The sequence below is a fragment of the Patagioenas fasciata genome, chromosome 10 (assembly GCF_037038585.1).
Source record: "Patagioenas fasciata isolate bPatFas1 chromosome 10, bPatFas1.hap1, whole genome shotgun sequence".
Lineage (NCBI taxonomy): Eukaryota > Metazoa > Chordata > Aves > Columbiformes > Columbidae > Patagioenas > Patagioenas fasciata.
Genome location: NC_092529.1, coordinates 6,235,156 through 6,258,202, shown reverse-complemented (window position 1 = coordinate 6,258,202; position 23,047 = coordinate 6,235,156). Strand labels below are relative to the sequence as shown.

Below are 23,047 nucleotides of genomic sequence, written 5' to 3'. Positions count from 1 at the left end.
CCACAGACCGATCGCTGCATCACCTCACCCAACAGCTGGGGGTTTTTCACACCCCCGGGAATGTGTTACTTATGGCTGGTACCGGTGCAGGTTTTCAGGTTTTCACCCGGCATGTGTCAACACCGGGTGCACTGGGGCTCATTGATACCGAGAGCGATACACCCATGTTTGGAGACGGGTATCGCGCTCCGCCTGTGTGCGAAAGGGTCACGGGAGACGCGTTCTGCTGCGTGGGCATACTGGTACGGTGACGTTAAAACACCCTGCCACGCCACTGGTGAACACAGGAAAGTACAATCCAAGTAAAGCCCCAGTTTCTCAGTACGAGCAGGCACCTTGCTGTGCTGTCAGCTGGCTACAACCAACTCGCAGTGCTTGAAAGCACCGCAAGAGCAGCCGCGGCTGTTGCCACCTTCATCTTACACGCTCGGTGTACCAGGAAGATGAAGTTCAAAGCTTGTGATTTTCTCCCTTATTTTCTCTGTTCCCTCAGAGTCTTTATTAAATACTTTGATTTCTTCCAAAGCAGCTACAGTAAAATCAAGTGAACTTGGTGGCCGCAGCTTGTCACCAAACTGCCGCCAGGTTCTGCTGGTCTCGGCTAAAAGCAGCGCTGCTTAACATTTCCCTGCTAATCTGCATTTCCCATCGTGCCTGGAAGTCCCAGACCTGACGCTGCGTAACCAGTCTCACGAATTTGGGTGCTGACCACCCGAGATGAGGGACCCTGCAGCTACCACTATCAAGGAGCTGTGGGGTGGCTGTTCCAGCACAGCGGGTGGGCTAGAGGGAAAAACAGAACAAAACCAAATCCAAACCAAGAACCAAGCTTCTGACCTGAGTGGCAAGCTTCTGGTCTGAGTGGCATCGTTGGGTTTCATCCAGCTTTTGTTCATTGCATAGGGAAGGGCTGTCTGTGCTCTTGAGCCATACGTGGTCTGAAACCTCTTGATTTTGTTCAGGAAGCTGAAGGCTCTGGATCGTTCAAAGTGATGCAGAGGTATATAAACCTGTCTTGGTAGATGTAATGAAACAGATAAGTCCCATGTGAATAGGTCAGTTTGTTGTTTTCAGATGGTATTTTCGCCAGGATCTGCTCCATCACCTCCAGGAAGTTTCCCCCACACCAGGCGTGCTTGGCAAGGATGGCTGTGCCTCTCACAACTTACGTGAGAGTTGGGTAACATCTTCCTGCTACAAAATGTGGCGGTTTGCACCCAAAGTGGGAAGCACAGGACGCACAGCAGCCTGCCAAGCACACTGCAGCGACAGCGGAGCCCAGGTCTCCCCAGTGCTAATCCTGCCTGTGGGGCACGTTCCTGTCCCGCAGACCTCCTGTTAAAGCCTGCATGGGTTGCGTTTTTCATGTTCAGTAAAATTTGACTCAATTTGTGCCAAAAATTTTCAGGATTCTCCCTCCCCTGTCCCCCATGAGTTATGTTTCCTAGAAAAACCACAACCCTCTTTAAGTACCTTAGAAATGCACCATAAGCATTAAGCCAACGCGAGACAATAATAAATGAGGCGAATTACATGCCAGGATGTGCTGGTGGTGATAACGTTTTCCACTGAAGACGGGAGCAGTGAGATTTTCCAGCACAACAACGGCGGCACTGTTCCCCGCCCGGGACACCGGTGAACTCGGCACCCGCCACCGTGTCACCCGTGAACCCTCACCCGCGATAACGTCCCCGAGAGACACCCGGAGCCGCCTGCGCTGACCTCCAAATCCATCTCGTGTCGGCGTGCCCGAGAGGAAATCACGTGTGTGGCACGAGCCTGACCCAGGAATATTGCAGGGAGTAGGATATTTTGCGCGAATAAGGAAGGGCAGGGTCTGCAAGATGAATCACCGCAACAATCATTATCCTGAGGAAAAACCTTGGAGGGTGGATTAACCGCGATAACTGCCCTTTCAAGGTAACAACAATGCGAGCCGTCAGCTCTTCTCAACTGCGAGGAGCAGAAAATGCTTCAGCTCAGAACATAAAATAATAAAAATTATGGAAGTTCATGAGAAGGGATTGGCCAAGGAGGCATCCTGTGCTTCCACTGCTCCGACTTCAGCCTGCAATTGTTACACAACCCGCAACAAGAATCGCTCCAAAGATTATTTTTAGCCCACCAGTAGCTTTCAGTGAAAATAAATAGAGGGACAGACAGTTGCTATAAAGACAGGAAATAAACTTGAAAAACTACTCAGCTTTTGGCCAAGCAGGGCAACTGAGTTACACAGTTCCTGAGCGTGCACGATAGCCCCTGATAAAATGAACTCCAAACGACAGTTTCCTTTCTTTGGAGCAGCCCAGTTATAACGTCAGGGCTTGTGCGGCTGCTCCACACCTGAAGCGAAGCCCGAAGCCGGGAACCCCGGGTGCACCTGCCCAGGCAAACAATTAGTGATAATGATCTGCTGCTAATTATTCACTGCACTGAAAGAGGAAAGAGTAAAGGCCTCATTTTGTCTCCCAGTTGAAACAATAATCAAATTTTTGTTAATGAGCCAACCTTGTGTTCGGCCTCAGCTAAATGCTTGGGTATTGAGGACCCGACCTGACAGTCACCACTAAATTCTTGTGCTCTCTGCAACAGAGCGCCAATCTGAGGAGTAATTTTAATAAGAAAATTAATTTCCCTGTTCCAACATTATGTGGATGCCTTTCCATTTCACTGCTCCTGAATTATGAGAAAGAGTAAATAGGATGGTTGCAACTTACCATTACTAGAACTGTTAGCAGTTTCCCATCGCCCTGCGCTGGGCAGCAGCGTCCTCGCGTTTCTCCCACGAGCGTCCCGGGTGTCCGCTGTTTGGACATGGGTCCGTCAGCACTTGAAGGGTGGTCTGAGGGTAAGGCAAGGTCAAATTACTTAAACTTCCTACCATTTTATTTGCTTATTTAGCTGCACACGGAGTTCCCTCCTGACCACAGTAACATCCCTCCTCCCTGTTTTTAATTTCAAGTTTAACAAAACAATTTTCATATTTTTATGTCCCCAAAGCGTAAAAAACCCACCTTCAGCCCATCCCTTCAGCTTGGAATCAGTCATGTCTCACTCAGCGACAGAATGAGAGTAAAACATGTTATCACTTCGAACACATCGGTTTCCTTTATGGTGGAGTTGTTTTCAGTGTGCTGCGATGCGTATTACGAAAGCCAAAAATATAAATGATCAACTGGAAGCTTAAATTAATTTTTCCTCATGTCTAAATTAGGAGAGTGAGTAATTGCTGCAGTAATCGCAAGCAAAGCCTGTTTATCAATGCCAGTGAATAATTGGCTATTAAACAATAGTGCACTTTGCCTTTGAAAATTCACAACACTCTCACAGGAAGCACACTGCCAGTTTTATATTAGCTCGGTGATGGATGAGAGGAGTGGCAGGATTACACACGCAGTTTGGGAAAAGCTTTCTGCCATGGCTCCCCCAGCAGCATCCCTGTCCTGAAGAGTTATCCTCGCGGCAAGGATAAGCGCACGCACATTACAGCATCTGAAGTCACAGGGCCAAAATAGCACAAGCCTAATTCTGTAATCAATCACTTCTCATTGTAGGCAGCCAAATGCCGTACCTAGAAACCGCAGGCAGGAGCTGCCTCTTGTTTTCTGTTTTTGTACATGCATCCGTCTGCCACCAGCCATTGCTCCGACCTCACCCTTTGTCCACAGCAGCCTCTGGCCCTGTTATTTTCCTTACTTCTGCCCATTTTCCATGCCAAGCCTATCCTCTTCCCACCGTGCTCCTCATCCCTTCCTTTGACAGCCCTGGATGGAGTCCCTGTGCTCCCACACGCCACCCTCTCCCCCGAGCCACACCGACCCCTCACTTCCACCTGCTTTTAGGGCCACCCCTGCATCTCTCCCCCATCCTGGCCATTCCTGGGCTCTGTGTGCTCACCCCAGGCTCCTCCAGCTCTCGGGATCTCACGTCTGCTCTCTTCCCCTTCCAAACATCTTCCTTTCTCCGAGCTCCCCGCATCAGGCGCAGATGTGGGGCAGGTGCTCACGGATCCCTCCTGTTCCTGCTGCTCCCAAGCCCTTCCTCTCGCCCGGCCTCTCCCCATCCTCCTCCTCCTCCTCTCTGCCTGAGCCAAAGCTCTTTCTCCTCCTCCTGGATTCCCACATCCACTCCTGACTGTGTCAGGTTCCGACGTGACAACCCAACCAGTTTCTTACATGGACATCTCTATCCTTGTGCCTTCAACCGACCCACAGCTCCGGCTTCACTCAGTCACTCTGAAATGGTTAATCTGTGTTTTTTCCTGGCACTGCTATTCCTCACCTCTCCACTGTGCAAATCCCCCCTCTGGTCACTGCTCACCTACATAATCCAATTAATTTTCCTTTCCTCTGTTCGCAGACCTCGCCTCCCTGTCCTTTTCTCAATTTGGAAATTGCTCATTTGCTTTCAAGCTTCATTTCAGTCTGGTCTAGACTCCCTTCCCAGACTCTGCCCTACTGACTTCATTTCACTCCCCCCTCCCACCAAGCTATTAACACAGCAGCAAATTCATTCTCTCTATTTTTAAATACCATCACCTTCCTACATAAGTAGCTGGAAGGCCCAGCTAGATCTGAAGTATATCTGGCTGATGCAACTGCTCATTCCTCAACCACTTTCTTCTGCTGCCCCCCTGTTCTCACAGGAAACACGAACTGACTGGTTCTGCTCACCTCTGTGGTAGGCGCTGGTCTGTTCCCCCTTCCAACAGTGTCTCCATGCCATCTCAGTTTCCTTCATCCCTTTTAATTCTAAGTATCCCTAACTCTTCTCATATAACCTTAAATTCTCTGATTTCCCCTTCACTAACATCCTTTAGCCTCCTCTTTCTTATAATGTACCTAAAGGCCCTGGATTTCCCTGTTGTCCTTCCAGATGCTGTTCCACCCTGGAGTTCACTGTTGCTTGTGGTGTCCTGGTTCCTCTGAGAGTTTCTGCCCTTCACATCTTACTGAAATATCTCCGGTCAATGTCTCTCCCATCTTCATTTTACCAAGATTTTTGTCAGATGCTTCCTCTTCATCCTTCTTCATTTATTTACAGCACTGCTGACCACACTCTGCTTGAGATCTTGTTCTCAGCCTCTGCCTCCTGGCACTCATTCAGCATGTTTGCTAAGTAGTCTTCTTCACCAGTCTTGGACAGGTCTTGGTCTCTTTTCTTCCTACCATCTCATTTCCATGAAAAACACACCCACCAAACAACACAAAACCCCAAACTCCTCTGAATGCACAAACTCAACGACCACCTCTGCAGAGATACCTCCTGTTTTACTGCTCAACTCCAGACCTGGCCCTTCTATACAAATCAAAGTGTTAGTACATTTCTGTAGGGAGATCTCTTCTTTAGATCTACTTTTAACTCAGGTTCTTCCTGGCTAGAGCAAAGCTCCTTCACATCCTCCATAAACCCCACTTTCCTCCATTACTGATGGTGTGACTACATGTCAGCCACCCCGCAACCATTGTGGCCTCTGATCTTTCTCCTAAGGCCCAGTTTCTGAATCCTCTGCTCCAAATGAGGTCTAATTCTCTTGAAAAGCTTCTGTGCAGGGTCCTAAGAAATGACAGCCTTTCCCAAGGATCCCCGCGGTTGAACTCTCACCGTCTGACCCTGGATGAGGCTGCCAGGCCACTCCTGCTTTGCTCACAGCAACCCAACGCTCCTTCCCTCACCGGCATTTTGATGGATGCTCCTGCTTTCACATCCCTTTTCCAACATTTCCTCTTTAGCATCAAGCATAAGTCACTTGATTTTGCTTTCAAGGCCCTTCATGACACACTTGTTCGCTAACAAGGAGCTGCTCTGTGCCTGGCCCACTCCAATGGCCTTTATCCCTCAATATCATATTTCCAAGGAAGTTGCTTCTTTCTGGTACTGAATTCCCACTCAGAGCTCCCTACGAGTACTTGCAAAAGCTCTTCACCCTTCTACAGCCACAGCAGCCCCTCACCATACCAATGAGGACGGTTTCCTTTTTACTCTTGTGTCTTCCAGCCTCAACGTCTACTTAAATCATAATGTTTTATGGGGATGGGACTTTTTCTTTTGCATTTCTTGATGATACTGCAGAAAGGCAACCTACTGCACAGATAGAACTGTATCACTGCTGAGAAGGCCTGGCTTGCAATCACAGTGATCTGTAGAAGATGGAATTATCAGTCTTCTGCTACCACACACTCATCATCAACTGTACAAAACCTCGCAGGGAGCCTTTCCACATGTGCCCTCTGCTCATTTCGAGTACCGTGCTGACACCTTTCAAATGGCCCTTACTCTCTGTTCCACGAGACAGTAATTTCACAAGAGCATGGACACCTGAGATGTCTAAAGAGTTTGTCTTTGCACTTACGTAATCCTGGCCACGGCTCCCCAGTGCTTCTCAGCAACACTCCAGTAAGGGCTGAGTTTGTTGGTGTCTCCTCAGCACAGCAAACACCTTTACTGACAAGGGTACTCAGTCCAACCAGAGCAGCGAGAACATGGCTGGGAAGTTGTTCTAACCTGAACCACAAGTTGAAGATCAGGTCTGGCAGCCACTTCCCAGCTCACAGAACAGACACCAAACATTTGGTTTAATCTCTGTGACCATGGCAGTGTTGGACCCACACATGAAGCTTATTAGAAAAATCAACAGTTTTGGCAGATGGGCACTTAGAACCAATAATTAAGCTGCTGTGTCGTCACCTGGCCATCAGAAGTGACCCCACCTCTGGTCTGGGTGACACCTGAGTGGCCACACAGGAGCTGCGGACAGAGGACAGGCCGGTGTTGCTGATGCAGCATAAAGAAACCTGAGTGTCCTGATGCCAAGTTTGTTAGTCTGGCTTAGGCCAGGCAGCTCTGCTGAAGGCAGGGAGGCCAGGGGAACCCTGGCCCAAACCCCCCAAACAACCCCCAGCCCTCGTGGGCTGGTGCTGATCTGCCTTCACGTTACACATTCCCAATCATACAAAGTACATGCTTGGACTCGATCTCGTTGTCTTCTGGATCATTAGACCCCCAACAGCTCACAATTATCCGTTTGCTACCTTTGATTCCTTTACCCCACAATTCCTGTTTGGAGATGTATCACTGGAGGCCGTGGGGCTCGCCAGGCCCGTGGTAACCAGGTGTGCTCTGGGTGCCTGTACAAGCAACTCTTCCAAAAACATGAATTAGCTTAGTCAAGCGTTTTCCATGGACACATTTTTGACAGAGTAGTTAATATTGTTTACATAATTTTAAATTAAGTATAGAATGCATTCCTATTTTGCCTTACATCTTGACATAAAATATATCTCTGTGTAGGGAAAAGTTCCTGGCTCTGCAAGGAGATAGGAAATTATTGATAAGAGTCCTGATACCTGCAATACAATACCCTCTCTTAGGGTTCACAGAATTCCCCCAAAGCTCTCTTATTAGCAAAAGCTGTTTGAACAAAGTTGGCTGGAAAACAAAACCTAGTTCAGTACTTTTCCCTTTTTTCTTTTTTTTTAACCTGCAGTGCTATTTTAAGACCAGTTTAATGGTTACAGTTTAGGCAATGGCTAAAACGGAAGGGAAAAAAATGACAATACTTCATAAAGTTTATGTGCCTTGCTCATAACTCTCTCTCACACCATGATATCACCATGGCCTTGTGCATCTCCAGTGACACCTTGACATCAGCCTTGTGAAAGTGCATCTCAAATCTTTGAATAGAAGGGGAAAAAAGGGAAGATCATTTTGGAGAAAGAAAGGTTTTGAGTTCTATTTTTATAGCTATAATTATAGTGATACTAATCTCATCGCTAGTAGTAATAATCTCAAAATGTCTTCTGCTGATTTTCAGATTTATAAATGTGAGTTAGTCCAAGGTCAACCTTTGTCAGAACTAAAAGTAGACCTGTGTCTCTCTGTGCCTCCCTCCCCATCATTCCACTTTCTCCACCCTTTCTCTCCTTCCTGCCGTGAACACGAGTTTGCTTCCCCTGATCTCCACGTGATTTCCTCACGCTATTTGTTACCCCGTCCCGTGCACAGCTTTGCGACTCCCGCCCTGCGCACATTCGGGGAACGGCCACCACCCTTGTTGTCCCCGGTGTCGTCCCACACCCAGCCACACGTGCCATCTGCTCCGCACACCACCATGCTCATGGTGTCCTGCTAAGAGCTCATATCACATTGGCTCTGCTTCATCCTCCTCCTCGCTCCAGTGCTGTGACCACCCGCCAGAGCTCAGCACCTCGCTGGTACCCACCAGGATGTGTCACCAGGAGATGCACCACCAGGACTCCTCAGTTCAACACCACCAGCAGAAACGCATGTTTCACACCCAGCTCCCTTCCCTCTACACGTGCTGTTGCTGCTCCATCTCTCTGCAGATCTGGGGGAACCCTGCGGCTTTGGAAATACCTTATTTGATCAGCATCTGTAGCTCTCTGGTTCTTGCACTGTCTGGAAGTTTGCGTCATATTTACTGGATTAGATCCATGGTGTTTAAGACCTTTCTTTAGCAACAAATAATCTGTTTTAACAGTGAATCTTTTCACCTCTGTGTCCACTAATAAATGTGTAAAGGAAACATCAGGTCTTTATTTAAAAAAAAAAAAAGGCAAAAAAGGTATTTGCCTAAGTGCACGTTGTGATAGCTGAGGAATATTATTTTTTTTGCAAATGCAACATATTTCCCAGTGTGTTTGTAACAAGTAACTTGTTATGGGGTAGAATCAGAAGAGTCTCCCAAAGAAGCTGTACGGGTAAAAAAACAAAAACAGAAAACCCAAGGCAGCATCCCTGTGATTAAATAGCTGTGTTTATAGCTGTCAGGGGACAAAAGGTAAAAAGAGAAAAAAAATAAGCCATTGTAGAACTGGAGGCATCTTTGTGATGTGCAATGGTAACACTTGCACATTGCTTGAGGGAACAGAAGATGCAGACCCGTGGGATTCAGGTACTTGGCTCAAAACGACTGACAAAAAGAGGTCAGGTTCTCTGATTCTGCTGTCGATGCTAACTAAGGATTGCTGTTTAATAGAGCAATTTACTTCATGTATATTAATCATTAGCTCCTTCTCTGGTACATTCGGCAAGTGAAGGGTCCAAACTCCAAGTCAAGTGGTACCTGGGGGGCACAAGCAGCAGCCACAGGCAGGGTTAAGCCTGAGCACATTTTGGAACAAAGCCCCAGACCAGGCCTAGCGTAGCACAGATGTGCCTGCAGGAGCCTGGGAAACCACCCAGGGTGCAGCACAGTCACTGACCTGCTCCTCCAGACCAGAGAATCATTTTGTTTGGGAGAGATTCTCAAGATCATCGAGTCCAACCGTAAGCTGACTGCAGCGCAGAAAAGAGATCAAAGCGTTTTCAGAATAGCACATGAAAAACCTCCAAGTTCTCCTGCCTGTGGTTTTTAACACTCAATAGGACTGATGATCATGTCTTCACATGGAGAAACCTCCTCAGCTCTGAGACCCAAAACCTAGGCCCCAGAAACAGGCCTAGGACGGCCTCATCAACACATTACTTCAGCTTTAACGTAAAGCATTCTGACACCTGTAGCTAGATTGAAAAATCTGAGCAAACCCAAACCCAGAGAAGCCCTGGACACACAGATCTTGGTTTCAGGAGCTCCTCAGGCTGTGTCCAGCCCCAAAAGCCGGGAGATGCATCAGAGGCTACAGCAGAGGACTGACTGCCCAAGTGGTCACACAGACACAACCCTGCACCAGACTGACATGAAACACCTGTATCTTCCAAGTCACGGACAGCAGCCTCCTAAATCATCCAAACAGAGCAAGTCTTTCCTTACCACAAATCTTCTACTGGCTTCTAGTCAACCAGCTCCTCATCCAGCTCCTGTAACACTCCGAGCCCAGCAGCTACACAAGGTCAGATGAAGCTGGATGGAACCAGATGAAGCTGCAGGTAATTAGCTCCCTGGCACAGGTTTGCCTAGGCTTGCACTAACGGCCTGGATGGGCCTCACCTGGAGCTCACCTGGGCATCCAAGCTTCCCTCTGGAAGGGTGCAAACCTCCTGCAGGCCTCTCAGACCCACCCTGAGCTTGCCAGCCGTGCATTTACATCACCATGCTGGTCAATCACAGGGCGCGTGTCACCTTTTTATTGCCACGAGTGTCCAAAACCAGAGAAGATGTTCTGGAAGCCCACCACAGTCTGGCAGCACAGTCTCGCCCTTCCTGAGCTCTGACCTGCCGCAGCTCCTGATGTCAGCGGCTCCTCGCAGATAGAAACTATTTATCGCTCGTTTTTCAGCCCCACAAATACATCTGTAAGCTGAGAAGTTACTGCGGTTGCTGATGATATGATACATTGCAGAGTGGGCCAAGAAGAGCCCAGGAAATTAAAAGGCTTTGCGAATGTTATTTATTTATTTATTGTATTTTTTAAATGTCCTTTTAGGAGGTAGGAGATTCTTAATACAAGGAATGCTGGTATATTAACCTCACATTTTTGCTACTGAAAGGACCCTCTAGTCTGACTTCTGCAGGAGATGTTTTGACAACAAAACAGTGCAGCTATGATTAGCCTGATAAAAGGGAGCCAGAGTATTGATGGTATGTGCATCCAGGATCTAGTTACAAAATGGGCTTTTAACCACACGCTCCTTTGTGAATTCATGTTATCGGAGGCCATCTTAAAGAAAAAAAAAAGCCAGACAACCTTTCTTTTTCATTTTGCATGGGTATATTTTTTGTATTTCTTTATGTTTATGAAAAATGAGACATTAATAACCTTGACCAGAACCACACACTGAGCAGACAGATGTGCAAACTTTCTTACTGAGCTTCACCAGCCCATGTCCCTGCAGAGACCAGGAGCAGCCGTGAATCTCTTCAGCCAGAGGGAACTATTGGATCCAGCTGTGGTTTTGTGATGGAGTCCCAAAGTCCAGAGGATTGTATTGAGACCAACAGACTTTTCAAAGTTTGGGGTTTTTTTTAATCTAATTTATTTTGAGAACACAGTTTCAGAGCTCATTAGCTAGTGTACTAAATCATTGCACTGCCTTATGCCAAAAAGCAACCCTGACAAACAATTAACAATAGAAACACCATTGTGGCCACAAGTGATGGATGGCCCAAGGGTGTAGCTTGGGCCTGGTCTTTGTTCAGAGAAAGCTGCTGCTGCTAAATAAAGAAATGGGTAGTAAAAGGTGAGAGCGAACAGATCATATCTGGAACAGAAGTATTTGCTCTGCATGAGGGTTCTGTCTTGTAGGGTCAGGGGAAGGTGCTGGGGACAGACTGGCCCCTTCCCGACCGTGCAGACAACCGCGCTTCCCGGAGCAGCAAAATCTGTCGCAAATCTCCTGCAAAGACCCCAGAGCTGGATGTTCACCTGCAGACATCTTAAGGGATGTCTTTTTAACCCTTTTAAGAGCACAATGTCAAGTTCACTTCTATTGCCACGTGCGATTTCCTGATTCCTGCTTTGCCGTCATTAATTCCTAATCGTTGTTCCAAGTTTTGTGTTAATTTACCGGTTCGTCTATAACCTATTGCTGTACTCTGTTAAGAGAAACAGAATAATTTATCATAATGCCTCATGTTGATTTTTTATGCAGAGATTAGAAAGTAATGAATATAAAGATATACTATAAAAAAAGGAAGCTGGATATATATGCACTGTAAAACAGGTGGTAGGTAAAGATTAGTTACTATAGACCTCTGGAAAAACCACATGGTTGGAAGGACCATTTAAGGTCTACGACATTTAAAACGGTGATTAATATGCTTGAGAAACTTTGCCAAACAAGACAAACTACCCTCTGTAATCTGCACAGGAATGTTATTTTATGTATGCTTCACATGCGCACGCACACACCCTCACATATATCTGGGTCACAATTTTTTTAAGAACAAACAGAGTAAGAGAAAGTCATTGATTAGTCCAGTAAATTATTTATCTTCATTTTCTGAAGAGGCTTTGCCATTTTCCGCTCTTACTGAACCCTAAGACAACAATTTGCTCAGCCTTGACCTATCCCATACCCCTGTGCTGTGTTAGACAACCGACTTGCTGAGCTTGAATTAGACAAAATAGCTTCGGCATCAGAAACACACACACAAATGAATCCAAAAGAGCTCTTGGACTGTATTTTATGTGCCAGATAACTACAGTGGACTGAAACTCTGAAGCAAATTTAAAATGACCTCCCAGTTTTAGTGTTCAGAGATTTGCTTTGGGGGTAGATTTGTTTAGTAGCAAGTTTAGTTTCAGGATAAGACTCCTGAGACTGTGCCCGTTTCTGCTCAAGGATTATTGAACCAACATGACCAATTGTACTAAGAGCAACAAAAAACCAACAAATGCCACTCAGGTATGTCCCTGAGTCCTTGTTTCGGATTGCCCGAGCCATTAGGAGCCTTAGGGTGTCACCAACCTACATACAGAGCAAAAATAAAAACCTTCATTCTCAAATCCACACAGGCACAATACATTTGGTGACCAGCTCCAATGATGGGAGTGTTCTGACACTTGGGAAAATTCCGTTTGATGTACAAAAGGGGACAGCGCACTGAGCACATCCATGTTTGCTTACAGAACTGGTAAAATTACGCTATAATGTGCTGCATGCAGGATCAACCCGCTGGCCTATACACCTCACAAGAGCCAAGTGACCAGCTGTGTGGGGGGTTGTGTGCAGGGTACACGGGTTCTCCAAACTCCTGGGGTTGTTGCACACCTGTCCCGCTGCCTCCCCCCGCAGCCGGCAGTGGCACCGAGGCCCAGCGCGGGTGCCTGTCCCAGCATGACGGCTGAGGCTGGGCTCACTTGTAGCATCCACACAACATGCTCCTTGCTGAGCTAAGGAGGTGACAGACAAATGCAAATTGGGATAACACCTTTCTGGGTATCTCTTAATGGCACTTTCTGGGGGATTCCCCTCCCACTCAGGGAGGATTTGCCCTAAGCCTCGAATTTACTTATAAATATCTGCTGTATATTGACATGCATAGGCTGTGTGCTGTGGCCTGCTGCTGTGCCTGGTGCTGGGTGCGCTCCAGGACTGGAGCCTGCTTGATGTCTCTTAAGGCTGCGAAAGACTTGGGGCAGCTACTCCCACCACCCGTAACCGCCCTGCAGGGGCTGCCTGCTCTGCCTGTCACTGCCCACTTTGCCCGTCACTGCCTGCTCTGGCCATCACTGCCCGCTCTGCCTGTCACTGCCTGCTCTGGCCATCGCTGCCCGCTCTGGCCATTACTGCCCACTTTGCCCATCACTGCCCGCTCTGTCACTGCCCACTCTGCCCATCACTCCCCACTCTGCCTGTCACTGCCCGCTCTGCCTGTCACTTCCCGCTCTGTTGTCACTGCCTGCTCTGCCTGTCACTGCCCGCTCTGTTGTCACTGCCTGCTCTGCCTGTCACTGCCTCCTCTGCCCTCTCTGCGCATCTGTGCCCGCTCTGCCCGTCCCCGTCCGCCGCCGCCGCTGCCCCGCCGCGCCCGCCAGGTGTCGCCCTGCCCAAGAGCGCGCTGCCGGCTGCGGGCGGGCGCTGCCCGCGGGGCTCGGGGCGTCCGGGGGTTCGGCGGCTGCTCCCACCTCCGACACCCCAGACTGCATTTCCTTCTCCGCACAGCGCCTGGGGCCGGCCGGCCGCTCCGGCTGTCTCCGGGAAGGACGGCCCGGGGCGAGGTTGGAGGCTGCCGGGCGGAAAGGTGATGTGAAAGCATCTGCTGCACCGGGAAAGCCTGGGCGATGGAGGGGGAGAGCGGGGAGAGCGGAGCACCCTCCCTGCCCGGGCACTCAGCAGGGACAGGCCTGGTAGCGCTGCCGTTCGCCCGCCGTCAGGTCCGGCTGCCTTTCCCCCTCGGACCGCGCTCCCGGGGCGGTTCGGGGCAGCGGCGGGACCGTGCGGGCGCACCGGAGGGGTCGGGCCGCCGCTCCGCTCTGCTCGCTGCCCCGGAGAGGGGCTTCCAGCCGACGGGTCCTGAAGGCCTTTCATTAGTTTTTCTGTTTTCAGAAAAACACTATCAGCAGAACAATTCCCGCACCACACCCCTGTTATCATTTAGGTAACCTCCCTGTTTGAAATATTTTAAGTGGATAATAAAATAGTCACCATATCCGTGTAAATTCCCGCAACGAGGAGCCGGGATACTCCTCTCGGCCGGGCCGCACCCCCCGCGGCAGGAAGGCACCCCCGTGGGGTCGGACCTGGCGCGGCCAAGACCCACCGACACCTGATGCGTTGCAGGGCCCGGCGGGACAGCCGGCTGCGAGCGGCCAAGCGTCCCAGTCTCTGTCGTAAGAAAGATCAATCAGAAAATAAGTGGAGAGGGCACGGCAGGGACACAGACAGGGCGTTTGGGCAACGCGGGCTTTTTTCGCTGCCCGCTGGTGGCTGGGGGGCGGCCGCCCCATCGCACCTGCCAGTACGGCCGGAGCCGCCCCGGTGCGGGGCAAAGCGGCGCTCCCGGGGATGCTGCGGGCTGCCCGGGGATCGCCCCGCCGCGCCGGCTTATCTCGGCTCGGAAACCCGGAGGGAGAGGAGCCGCACGTTACACACGGGGAGGCAGAGCGAGGGGAGGAGCGTCAGGGCCGGGGCAAACGCATAAAACGAGCCCCAGGTGCTCAGCCGTCCCGACGAACGGGCGGCTATCGCGGAGTGAAAACTTCCCCCCCCTCCCCGGTGCGGAACAGCGCGGGGTGCGGGCCGAGCGCGGCGGCCCCGATGCCGCCCGGCGGGCCGGGGCCAGCCCCGGGGGCACCCCCCGGTGACACCCCCCGGAGCCCCTGCCGTTTTCCCCCGGGCCGTGCCCGCAGAAGGAGCCGCGCTCTCCGGCCGAGGAGGATCGCTGTGAGCCTCCGTGCAGGCAGGTGATCTGTCTGCCATTTCTGGTTACCCTTCTTCCCACCTCCCCCGCCTTTCTTCCCCCCCGGCTGGACAACTCCCTCCTTTGGAGAACACGCCCAAGTAGCTGAAGAAGAGAGAAAAGGAGGAAAAAAAAAAAAAAAAAGAGAGGGAGATAGTTAACACTCAACCTGGGGGGAGCGCCCGGAGCCGCCGGCGCTCAGGAGGATCCCGCAGCCCATACATTGCCAGCAATAAAGCGCTCCGTGTGACAGGCATACAAATCCGGGCGAGAGGGGCAGGCGGAGCGGAGCCCCGGGAGCGGGCCATGGTGAGTGGCCGCGGGGGCGGCGGGGGGCGCGGGGCGCTGCCCATCGCGGCCGCGCTGCCCTGACCCGCGGCGGCTCCGCACACACGGCCCCGCGGCAGCCGGCGGGCATCGTTTCGCATGTGGGGCTGAGACACGGCAAGCAAGGAATATGAACAGGAAAACAAGGCGCTGGATCTTCCACATCTTCCTGAGCCTGGGGATTGTGTATATCAAGATCGGGTAAGTAACTTTTTTTTTTTCGTTCTTTTATAACAATCGCGCTCTCTCTCGCTCTCAGCCTAACCTGCCCAGACCTGTTACTATTTAACTCGGGAAGTCTCAAAAAAAAAATGATGGTGGTGATCACGATTATTTCTTATAAGACAGGTAGAGTCCCCACACCTCTGAGCGACCCTCGGGGGCGCAGCCTCCGGCGGGGCGAGGCGGCGGCGGCTCCGGCGATGCGCGGAGCGGCGAGGGGTCGGGGGTGCCCCCTGCCACCGGGTGGAGGGGACCCGTGGGCCGCCCTGGAGCAACCGGCTCTTCTTTTCCAACCCGGCCGGCGCTCCCCGCCCGCTCCCGCCGCCACCTGCCGCCCGCAGCTCGGGGCCTTCGCGCCCGCACGGCAATCGCTCGGGGCCACAGCCGGAGGAGCCGTCGCCGCCCGCACCGAACGGGCGGAGGGAGGGAGGCTGGCGGCTCCGGTCTCGCAGCATCCCTGGCCCGTCCCGTCCAGGTGCGCCCGGCCGCGGGGCGGGCGGCGCGGCCCGGGGGCTGTCCCCGTCCCCCCTCCTTCCCTCCCACCGTTCAACGGGAGAGGGAAAACCCTCCCAGCCCGTTGCCTGTGCACGGCCCGGGCACGCAACGCCGCTGCACGCATTTAAATCACAACGAGGAAGTTGGGTCCCGTTTTGGCAGGAGCCCACGTGCTCCTTATCTCGGCTTTGGCTGCGGAGAGAGGGAAGCGACAGGGGAAAAGGCGGGTGTTTTCCGGGGACACCTGCCAAAGCCGGGCCCTGAAGTGCGGGGAGGCGGCGGGGGCTGCGTCCACCTCCGGGACCAGCCTCCCCACAGCCACCCCGGTGTCTTGTCGTTGCAGGGGCTTTTCCTCTGTGGTGGCCCTGGGAGCCAGCATCATCTGTAACAAGATCCCGGGTCTTGCCCCCCGGCAGCGGGCGATCTGCCAGAGCAGGCCCGACGCTATTATCGTCATCGGGGAAGGGTCCCAGATGGGCATCAACGAGTGCCAGTTCCAGTTTCGCAACGGGCGCTGGAACTGCTCTGCCCTGGGAGAGAGGACCGTCTTCGGGAAGGAGCTCAAAGTGGGTACGTGTCCTCTCTGCTCTCTACTGCCCGTCTCCCACGCTGAAAGGGGGCTGCACAGGGAGTGTCAGGGCACAGCTGCTGGGGTTCACCTGGATGCTGTGCTGTTGTCACCAATGTGACGGACACCTGTGGCCGGGCACCTGCCCTGGCCCTTACTGTGGGTCAGGAAAGCACCGCCACATGTGTTCGCTTCCACCACAGCATTTGACTGTCCTGCTCTCACAAATTGTCTCTGACAGATTTTCCAGCCGTGTGCACAGGACAGCAGCCTTATTCATGTGCGGAAGGTGTTTGGTTCAGGGTAGCGGTCAGAGGCTGAATGCTGAGTGGGGTTAGAATTACACTTTTGGGGTGCAGGCGCTTCAACAGTGATACTGGCCTGACATTTGTACTTGTCGGGACTACGGTCCAGTAATCAGTCTCATTATAAGAGATTTCCACCACATGAAATAGTTACTCTATAGCAGCTACACTACTGCCTTCTCTCCCACCAGAAAGAACGGGTGTGTTCTGCCTGTTGATTGCACCAGTTTTTGTAAATGCCCTGAAATCTCAAATCAGAAGATCCCATTTCCAGCTTCCGTTTTTTTCAGTTATTGCAACAGTACAAAGGTATCAAAATTCTTAACTAAACCAGCATTAATTACGTCAAACCTGAGGAAACAGAACTGAGGTTAAAACTCATACCCCTGTACTGCAAAACACACAATCATGGAGCTTATTCAGTGCTTGTTGATTTCATAGAACATAAAATACAAAGAATGAGGAAAAGTCTTTCCCAAAAACCAGGCATAGCCATTTTTAGAGGCATCATTGAAAGATAATCACTCACAGTACGGCACTCTGCATCAAGAAATTGAAACCGGGATCTGCGGTTTCCAGCCTTGAGGTCTGAAAACTCATGAAATAATGTTTAGTGTGATAGAAAACATGAATGTTTGATGTGAAGAGGCGACTCGGGACAGAAGCTGGCAGAGCCCTGAGCAGCTGTGCCCTGGCTGCCAGCAAACTGGGAAACCCTGCGGTTAGACTGGGCTGGCTCCAGTTCAGGTATCAATGGGCAGGACATGTCCCTAGTACCTCATTCCTCGCATTCCTACGAAATGTGGAGATACAGCCCTGCCACCCTGCTCTGGAACTCCTAAGAACGCCTGGCATTAACTGAATGTATATTTTGCCACATGTGTGCACACCAATATGTGTATTTTCCAAAACCTAGAGATATTTAAGGAAAGACCAGAAAGAGAACAAGACGACTAAATGTGAAAGCCCCGTGTGAGTTACTGACCTTTCAACACCTTTGATAATCAAACAGAGTGAGTCAAGTAGGGAATGTAAAAACCACCCTGCATGACATTGTGAAATATCAGAAAATGGACCATTTATTCAGATTAGCTCATTGTTTCTATTCCTTGAGCTGAGCTGTTCCTGTCAGTGATCCATGCAAATGTTTGCCACTTATGTCAGTGAAGAGTCCATTTGAACGGCTGACAGGTTTGGGCTCATTTAGTCTAAGAGTAACACTTCCCTAAACAGAAAATGTGAGAAGCATTTCTTCTTCTCCAAGAAATCATAAAGCTGCGGAGTTATTGTGGTCTGTTGTATAAACATGCACTCAGTTCCTCCCCCCCTCCCAAAATTGAATTATTTAGCTAGCAGGTTATATTTAGGTCCTTTTAAAGAAAGTCAATATTAAAGGAAGTAGACTTTGATCTGTCTTTGAGGTGATAACTCTTAATACATTCTATCTATCCATTATGAGGCTGAGATGGATAGGGCAAATTCATCGATGGTTTCAGAACATGCTCAAGTATTGAAAGGCATCCAAATTATAAAACTCATTTAAAGAATAAGCAAAAACTTCGCATTTAAACAGGCTATACAGCGACATTTGAAAACAAATGTGGATAAAAATCCCCCAGGTTTGAAATGTGCAATGGTGAATTTTCTATGCATGCAAGATGTGCACGGTGTCTCAGCCCCTAAAATGCCATTATAATGTAACTACTCCTGGTCAGGTTGTCTCCTTGCTCTTCCACTTCCTCCCTATCAGCATGTATAGAAATCTAGAATATCTGACACAGCTCATCTTTCTACAGCTATAAGGAAAATTCATCTGTTCCCTACATTTCTCGCTCTTCCCCTGAGATCTCTGTGTCAGGGTGTGCTCTATTCAGAGAAATAGAGGCCAATATTTCACTCTCATTAAAAAAAGGGTAAAACCTACATGCCATAAAGCCTTAAGTCCAATTTGGTGCCCAAAGAGAGGAGATCAGGCCTGTCTACCCTGCCCTAAATAGGAAAAAGAGAGAGACATGCCATGGAGAACAATATACCCTCTAGGATATATTTTAAGATTCCTGTACACAAGAACAACCCAGGTTGCCAAGAGGGCGAAGATATTGTAGCTTTTTGAGTTAGCAGCAACACCTCCAAGTTCTCAGTCCTTTGACACAGCATGTATTACAAAATACTACTCCAACAGCAAGTAATAGACTAGGATAATACCTTTTATACCATTTAAGGACCGATTATATATCTTGGCCAATTGCAACCTTAAAGTTATGACCTTGGCCGTACGTGGGGCAGCTCTGCCTTGCGTTGCGGTACCGTCGGTGGGGATGGACAAGCTGGTGCTGCTTTACCAGAGGCTTTGCTCTGCCATGGTGTGACACCGAGGCACCTGTTCTGCGATTAGAACGTGACTTCAGTGACAGGGACACAGCCGCCTGGCTCCCGCACTGCTGAACGCTGCGGCGAGCAAAGTCCAACATCCACTTGGGAGGATGCGCTTAAGTAACTCTTATGCTAATAGGATTTGCGTGTGTTAGTCCATACAAATCAGCTCCCTTGGATACCACAGATTCTTGTGAACTATTCCCCAGCCTGGGATTTTGACGGCACACCAAGCTAAATCTCTTCAAAACCACATTTCCTTACTTTCACCTTTACTGGCTCATCTGTTTCATGAATGTTACGCAAATGTACCCAAATTGTTTAAATTCTCTTGTCGACACCGCAGGGTGATGCAGGAGACCCACGTTTTCCCCGTGGTTCTGCCATTCTGTGGCTGAGGGACCCTGAGCTTCCTCCCCATTTTTAAAATGGCAACAGGGACACGAGCCTTGGTGACACTCTCTGAAGCCTGTAGAAGGAAAGCAACAACAAAACTTGCCTGTTCTAATCTGTGGCATGTGTGTCTCTGTATTTTAACAAAGTCACATACAATCTGTCTTCCAGCACTAATTTTGTTGTAGAGTTATAGTTAGTAACCATTTAAATTCATCTGTGCTTCATACGGCGTATTTTTGATCACAGACTTGAGTTTCCAGCTCGTCATCGAATGCTTCCAACCAGTACACAGCATATACTCTCCATTTCTCCTGTCATTTTATCTAGTTTGTCCTTCAAAAGAGAGAATCTTCCCTACTGACACACTGTGGATCTCTTATCGTGACAGCTGGTGACAATAGTGCCAATAGCACCAAGAGAAATAACAGAGTAAAAGTGACACCAGTTTACAGCAGCTGAGGACTTGGTGCAGTTAAGACAGGACATGATAAAGTCGCAATCAAGATCAACACAAGGATTTTTTTTCTAGACAACTCTGTAGTCACCTTATTAATAATGTAAAGTCACAAAGAGAATTTTAAAATAACCGTGGAGATGACGCAATGCTGCAATTATGGCCACTTTTAAAACCAAACGTATTTGTTTCAGTGGTCAGCAGTTCTGTTCCTGAATGCGGCCACAATCAAAACCAAGGTTTTAAAGCAACATAGGCCAAAAACCTCCTGCCCACCTCTCTTCAGGTGAAAAGTGGCTCAAGCGTCACCAGCTGAGCAACCAGAGATGCCTTTGGAAGGACCTGAAAATCAGATTTGGGCTCTGATGGATCACAGGAAGAGCATTTCTGTGCTCATCTATGAAAAAAAAAGGCGCTACAGCCTTGTGGAAGCTGCCATGGACCCTGCACGGGAGGGGACAGAGGGAATCGCCGAGGGCTGCGTGGTGGTCCCTGAACAGTGTTACAGAACAACTGCTTTCAGCCAAGTTTGCATCCTGGTCTTACTAAAATCTATCAGTTCTTTGGTTTCTTTTACACAAAAAAACGTTTCACTATAATCACGTTGATACCTTCACCCATCGGACATGACTCATGTGAGTAAGGAAGGCTGAAATCAAAACAAGAATCCACATGGACAAACTGGTCTTGAAACTCCTGAGCGCAGCAGGTCAAGTCGGCACCGCGGGGTGATGTGCACAGCGCCTGTGACCTGAGGATCGCTAGAAATACTCATTAAAACAGAAGAGGCTGTTGGCTTTCCTTTGTACAATACACCGCCAGCTCTGCACTGCTCACTGGACTGAATTTAACAGCGATTTATTTTCCATATATTAAAAGAAATTCTTCTTTCCTTTCAACAGTGTAAAGAGGGGACATTCCCCCTCTTGCCTATTGAAACAAACGACAACTGTCCGACAAGCCCAATTCTGACAGCTTGTTCAGCAGCAATCAGAACTGTCTCTTCTGTACGAGATCCAGCTCATTCTCCTACCTGGTCTGGTAGAGGTAAAAGAAAAACAATAATATGGTAAAGCTTCATTTGTCACTCTGTTAAAGACAATCACTTTTGAAAACACTCCGGTACAGGTGTACTTAAGAAAGGTTTTTATCTTCAATAATTTTCTAGAGACTTCTGCTTTTAAGCAGTTTAGCTGCTTGTACCAGGTTTTAAAGTATGATTCTTTGAATTACAAAATAGCAGACTAAGTAACCAGCCAGAGGCAGATCATAATGAAAATGCTTGCTGTTTTTATACTGCACGGAAGAAACCTGTGGGAAACCAGGTTCTAAGTGCTGCTGTGCTATTCAGTGTGGTCAAAATTTAGATTGATATATACTCTGTTTTCTGAACCAGCAGTGTTACAAATCCCTGAGATACACAGAAAAGAAATACTGCTATTAACAGGAGGCTTGCTATCTACTCAAGCAGGCTCAGGATTTGCATTTCTGTGTTGCTTACAGCCCTTACACCCAGTTTTTAATGTCAGTGTCTTGCACGACAACAGTTATTTGAGAGACCGGGCTGAAATATGGCCCGAACACCGAAAACCCAGCACGTTGCTTTATGCCAAAAAGTCAATCTTTTCCAGCAGGGACTGTCACAGTGAGATAAAACATTGCCCCAAGGTCACTGCAGTTGGAATTCCCATCAGGAGGTTTTCATACCTGCCTTCGGATGTGTCTTGTGAGTACATGTTCAGAGGCACAAAGAAACTGCATTTGTTGGAAAGGCAGAAGCGCCGTCTCCATCGCGGGTCAGAACGCGGGTTTGGGAAGCAAGGCGTGGGGTGGGGGGATCAGAGCCCTCTGAAAGGGGGACACTGCTCTTTGAACCCCTAAATACTGGCTGCGATTTTGGTAATGCTCATGCCTCGAGTAGTAACTTTATACATTTAAGAGGGTTATTTTCAAAAATAGTCACTATACCTGGAGTGTTTCCTCTCCAACGATGTCACGTGTTGGTGAAACAAACTGTAGCTCGTGAGAGTGGGCAGTGACTAAAACCCCCCAAAGTCTCAAATGCCTCTTAGAGCAACTCTACTTATTTTATTTATCGGTACTAACCCTTGCAAAGAGCATGCTGCCGATTTACAGAGAGCTGTCACTTTCATTTCAAGTCAGTACAATATTTCAAAGCGCCAAACCCTGCAAAACTTTGAACCATTACAGAAGGGGGGATAAAGTTAAGAGATTTTTTTAAGCTACCGTTAAATGAATCACACATACTAGGTTAAAGAAGGATAAAAACTGCAAGACCATATTCTACCAAGAAAGGAGGAGGCACAGCCCAAAGTAGGCAGAGGATGAGTTCTGTTCTTCGTTTTTCCAAGCTATGAGTTATGACCTCTATAGAGAGGTAGGAAGCAATGTTAGCTATGGCACATAATTGGCAAGGTGCGTTGTATTTTCCATCTTTATATTTTCACAATCATATTTCAGCTCATGTCTCTGCAGATAACTCCCCCTCTGACCTTTTGCCTTTAAATAGCTGAAAATACAACCCATGTTTTCCAGTGAGATAAATAGAAATTTGTCTTTTTTATTTCGCAGCTTAGTCAATTTATGGGGGGGCTGATAGGGCGGGCCAAAATATTTAGAACCACACTTAGATCCCTAGAGGTACCAAAGTGCAGAGCACCTACTGACTTCCTGCAAGTAAATCCACTCTGAATCTCGCAGGCTTAGGTCCTGGTTCACATGCAACATCCAAGTTCTTGTGCTGCTTTCTAATCAGTGTGAACGCAGCTTTTTACAAACTGCTCAAATTTGAAGACTAAACTTTAAAAGAATGAAGTTTGCTAAATTAAAAGCAGAACGTAGACTGCTCTTTGCAGCTGATACAGAGGCAGCTCAGCCAAAGCCCAGCCCCACAAACATTTATACGTGAGCAAAGATATGTGAGTGTTTGCAGGATTAACGCTCCGAGCTACGCGTGAGTTGTATATAATTACACTCAGTGTTAGGAGAGCCACCTGTGCTGGTAATATTTATGTTTTCACTTACTCGTGATAATGTTGGTGCTTCCCTTGATGACACCTGACACTGCGGTGGGGGTTGGCTCT

The 23,047-nt window shown here is 49.1% G+C and overlaps 1 protein-coding gene and 1 long non-coding RNA gene across 2 annotated transcripts in view; one reads left to right on the top strand and one right to left on the bottom strand.

Moving 5' to 3' along the window:
- Positions 1-23,047, bottom strand: part of LOC136105940 (uncharacterized) — a 188,596-nt gene that overhangs the window by 4,418 nt on the left and 161,131 nt on the right. Inside the window, exons 3-4 of the long non-coding RNA XR_010652058.2 lie at positions 2,718-2,842; positions 838-1,837 (exon numbers count right to left, since the gene is read on the bottom strand). This is a non-coding gene — a long non-coding RNA (uncharacterized lncRNA). The remainder of the gene's footprint in view (positions 1-837; positions 1,838-2,717; positions 2,843-23,047) is intronic.
- Positions 14,585-23,047, top strand: part of WNT7A (Wnt family member 7A) — a 40,007-nt gene continuing 31,544 nt past the window's right edge. Inside the window, exons 1-2 of the mRNA XM_065845754.2 lie at positions 14,585-15,331; positions 16,191-16,417. Coding sequence (XP_065701826.1) covers positions 15,261-15,331; positions 16,191-16,417 — 298 coding nt within the window. The 5' untranslated portion in view covers positions 14,585-15,260. The remainder of the gene's footprint in view (positions 15,332-16,190; positions 16,418-23,047) is intronic.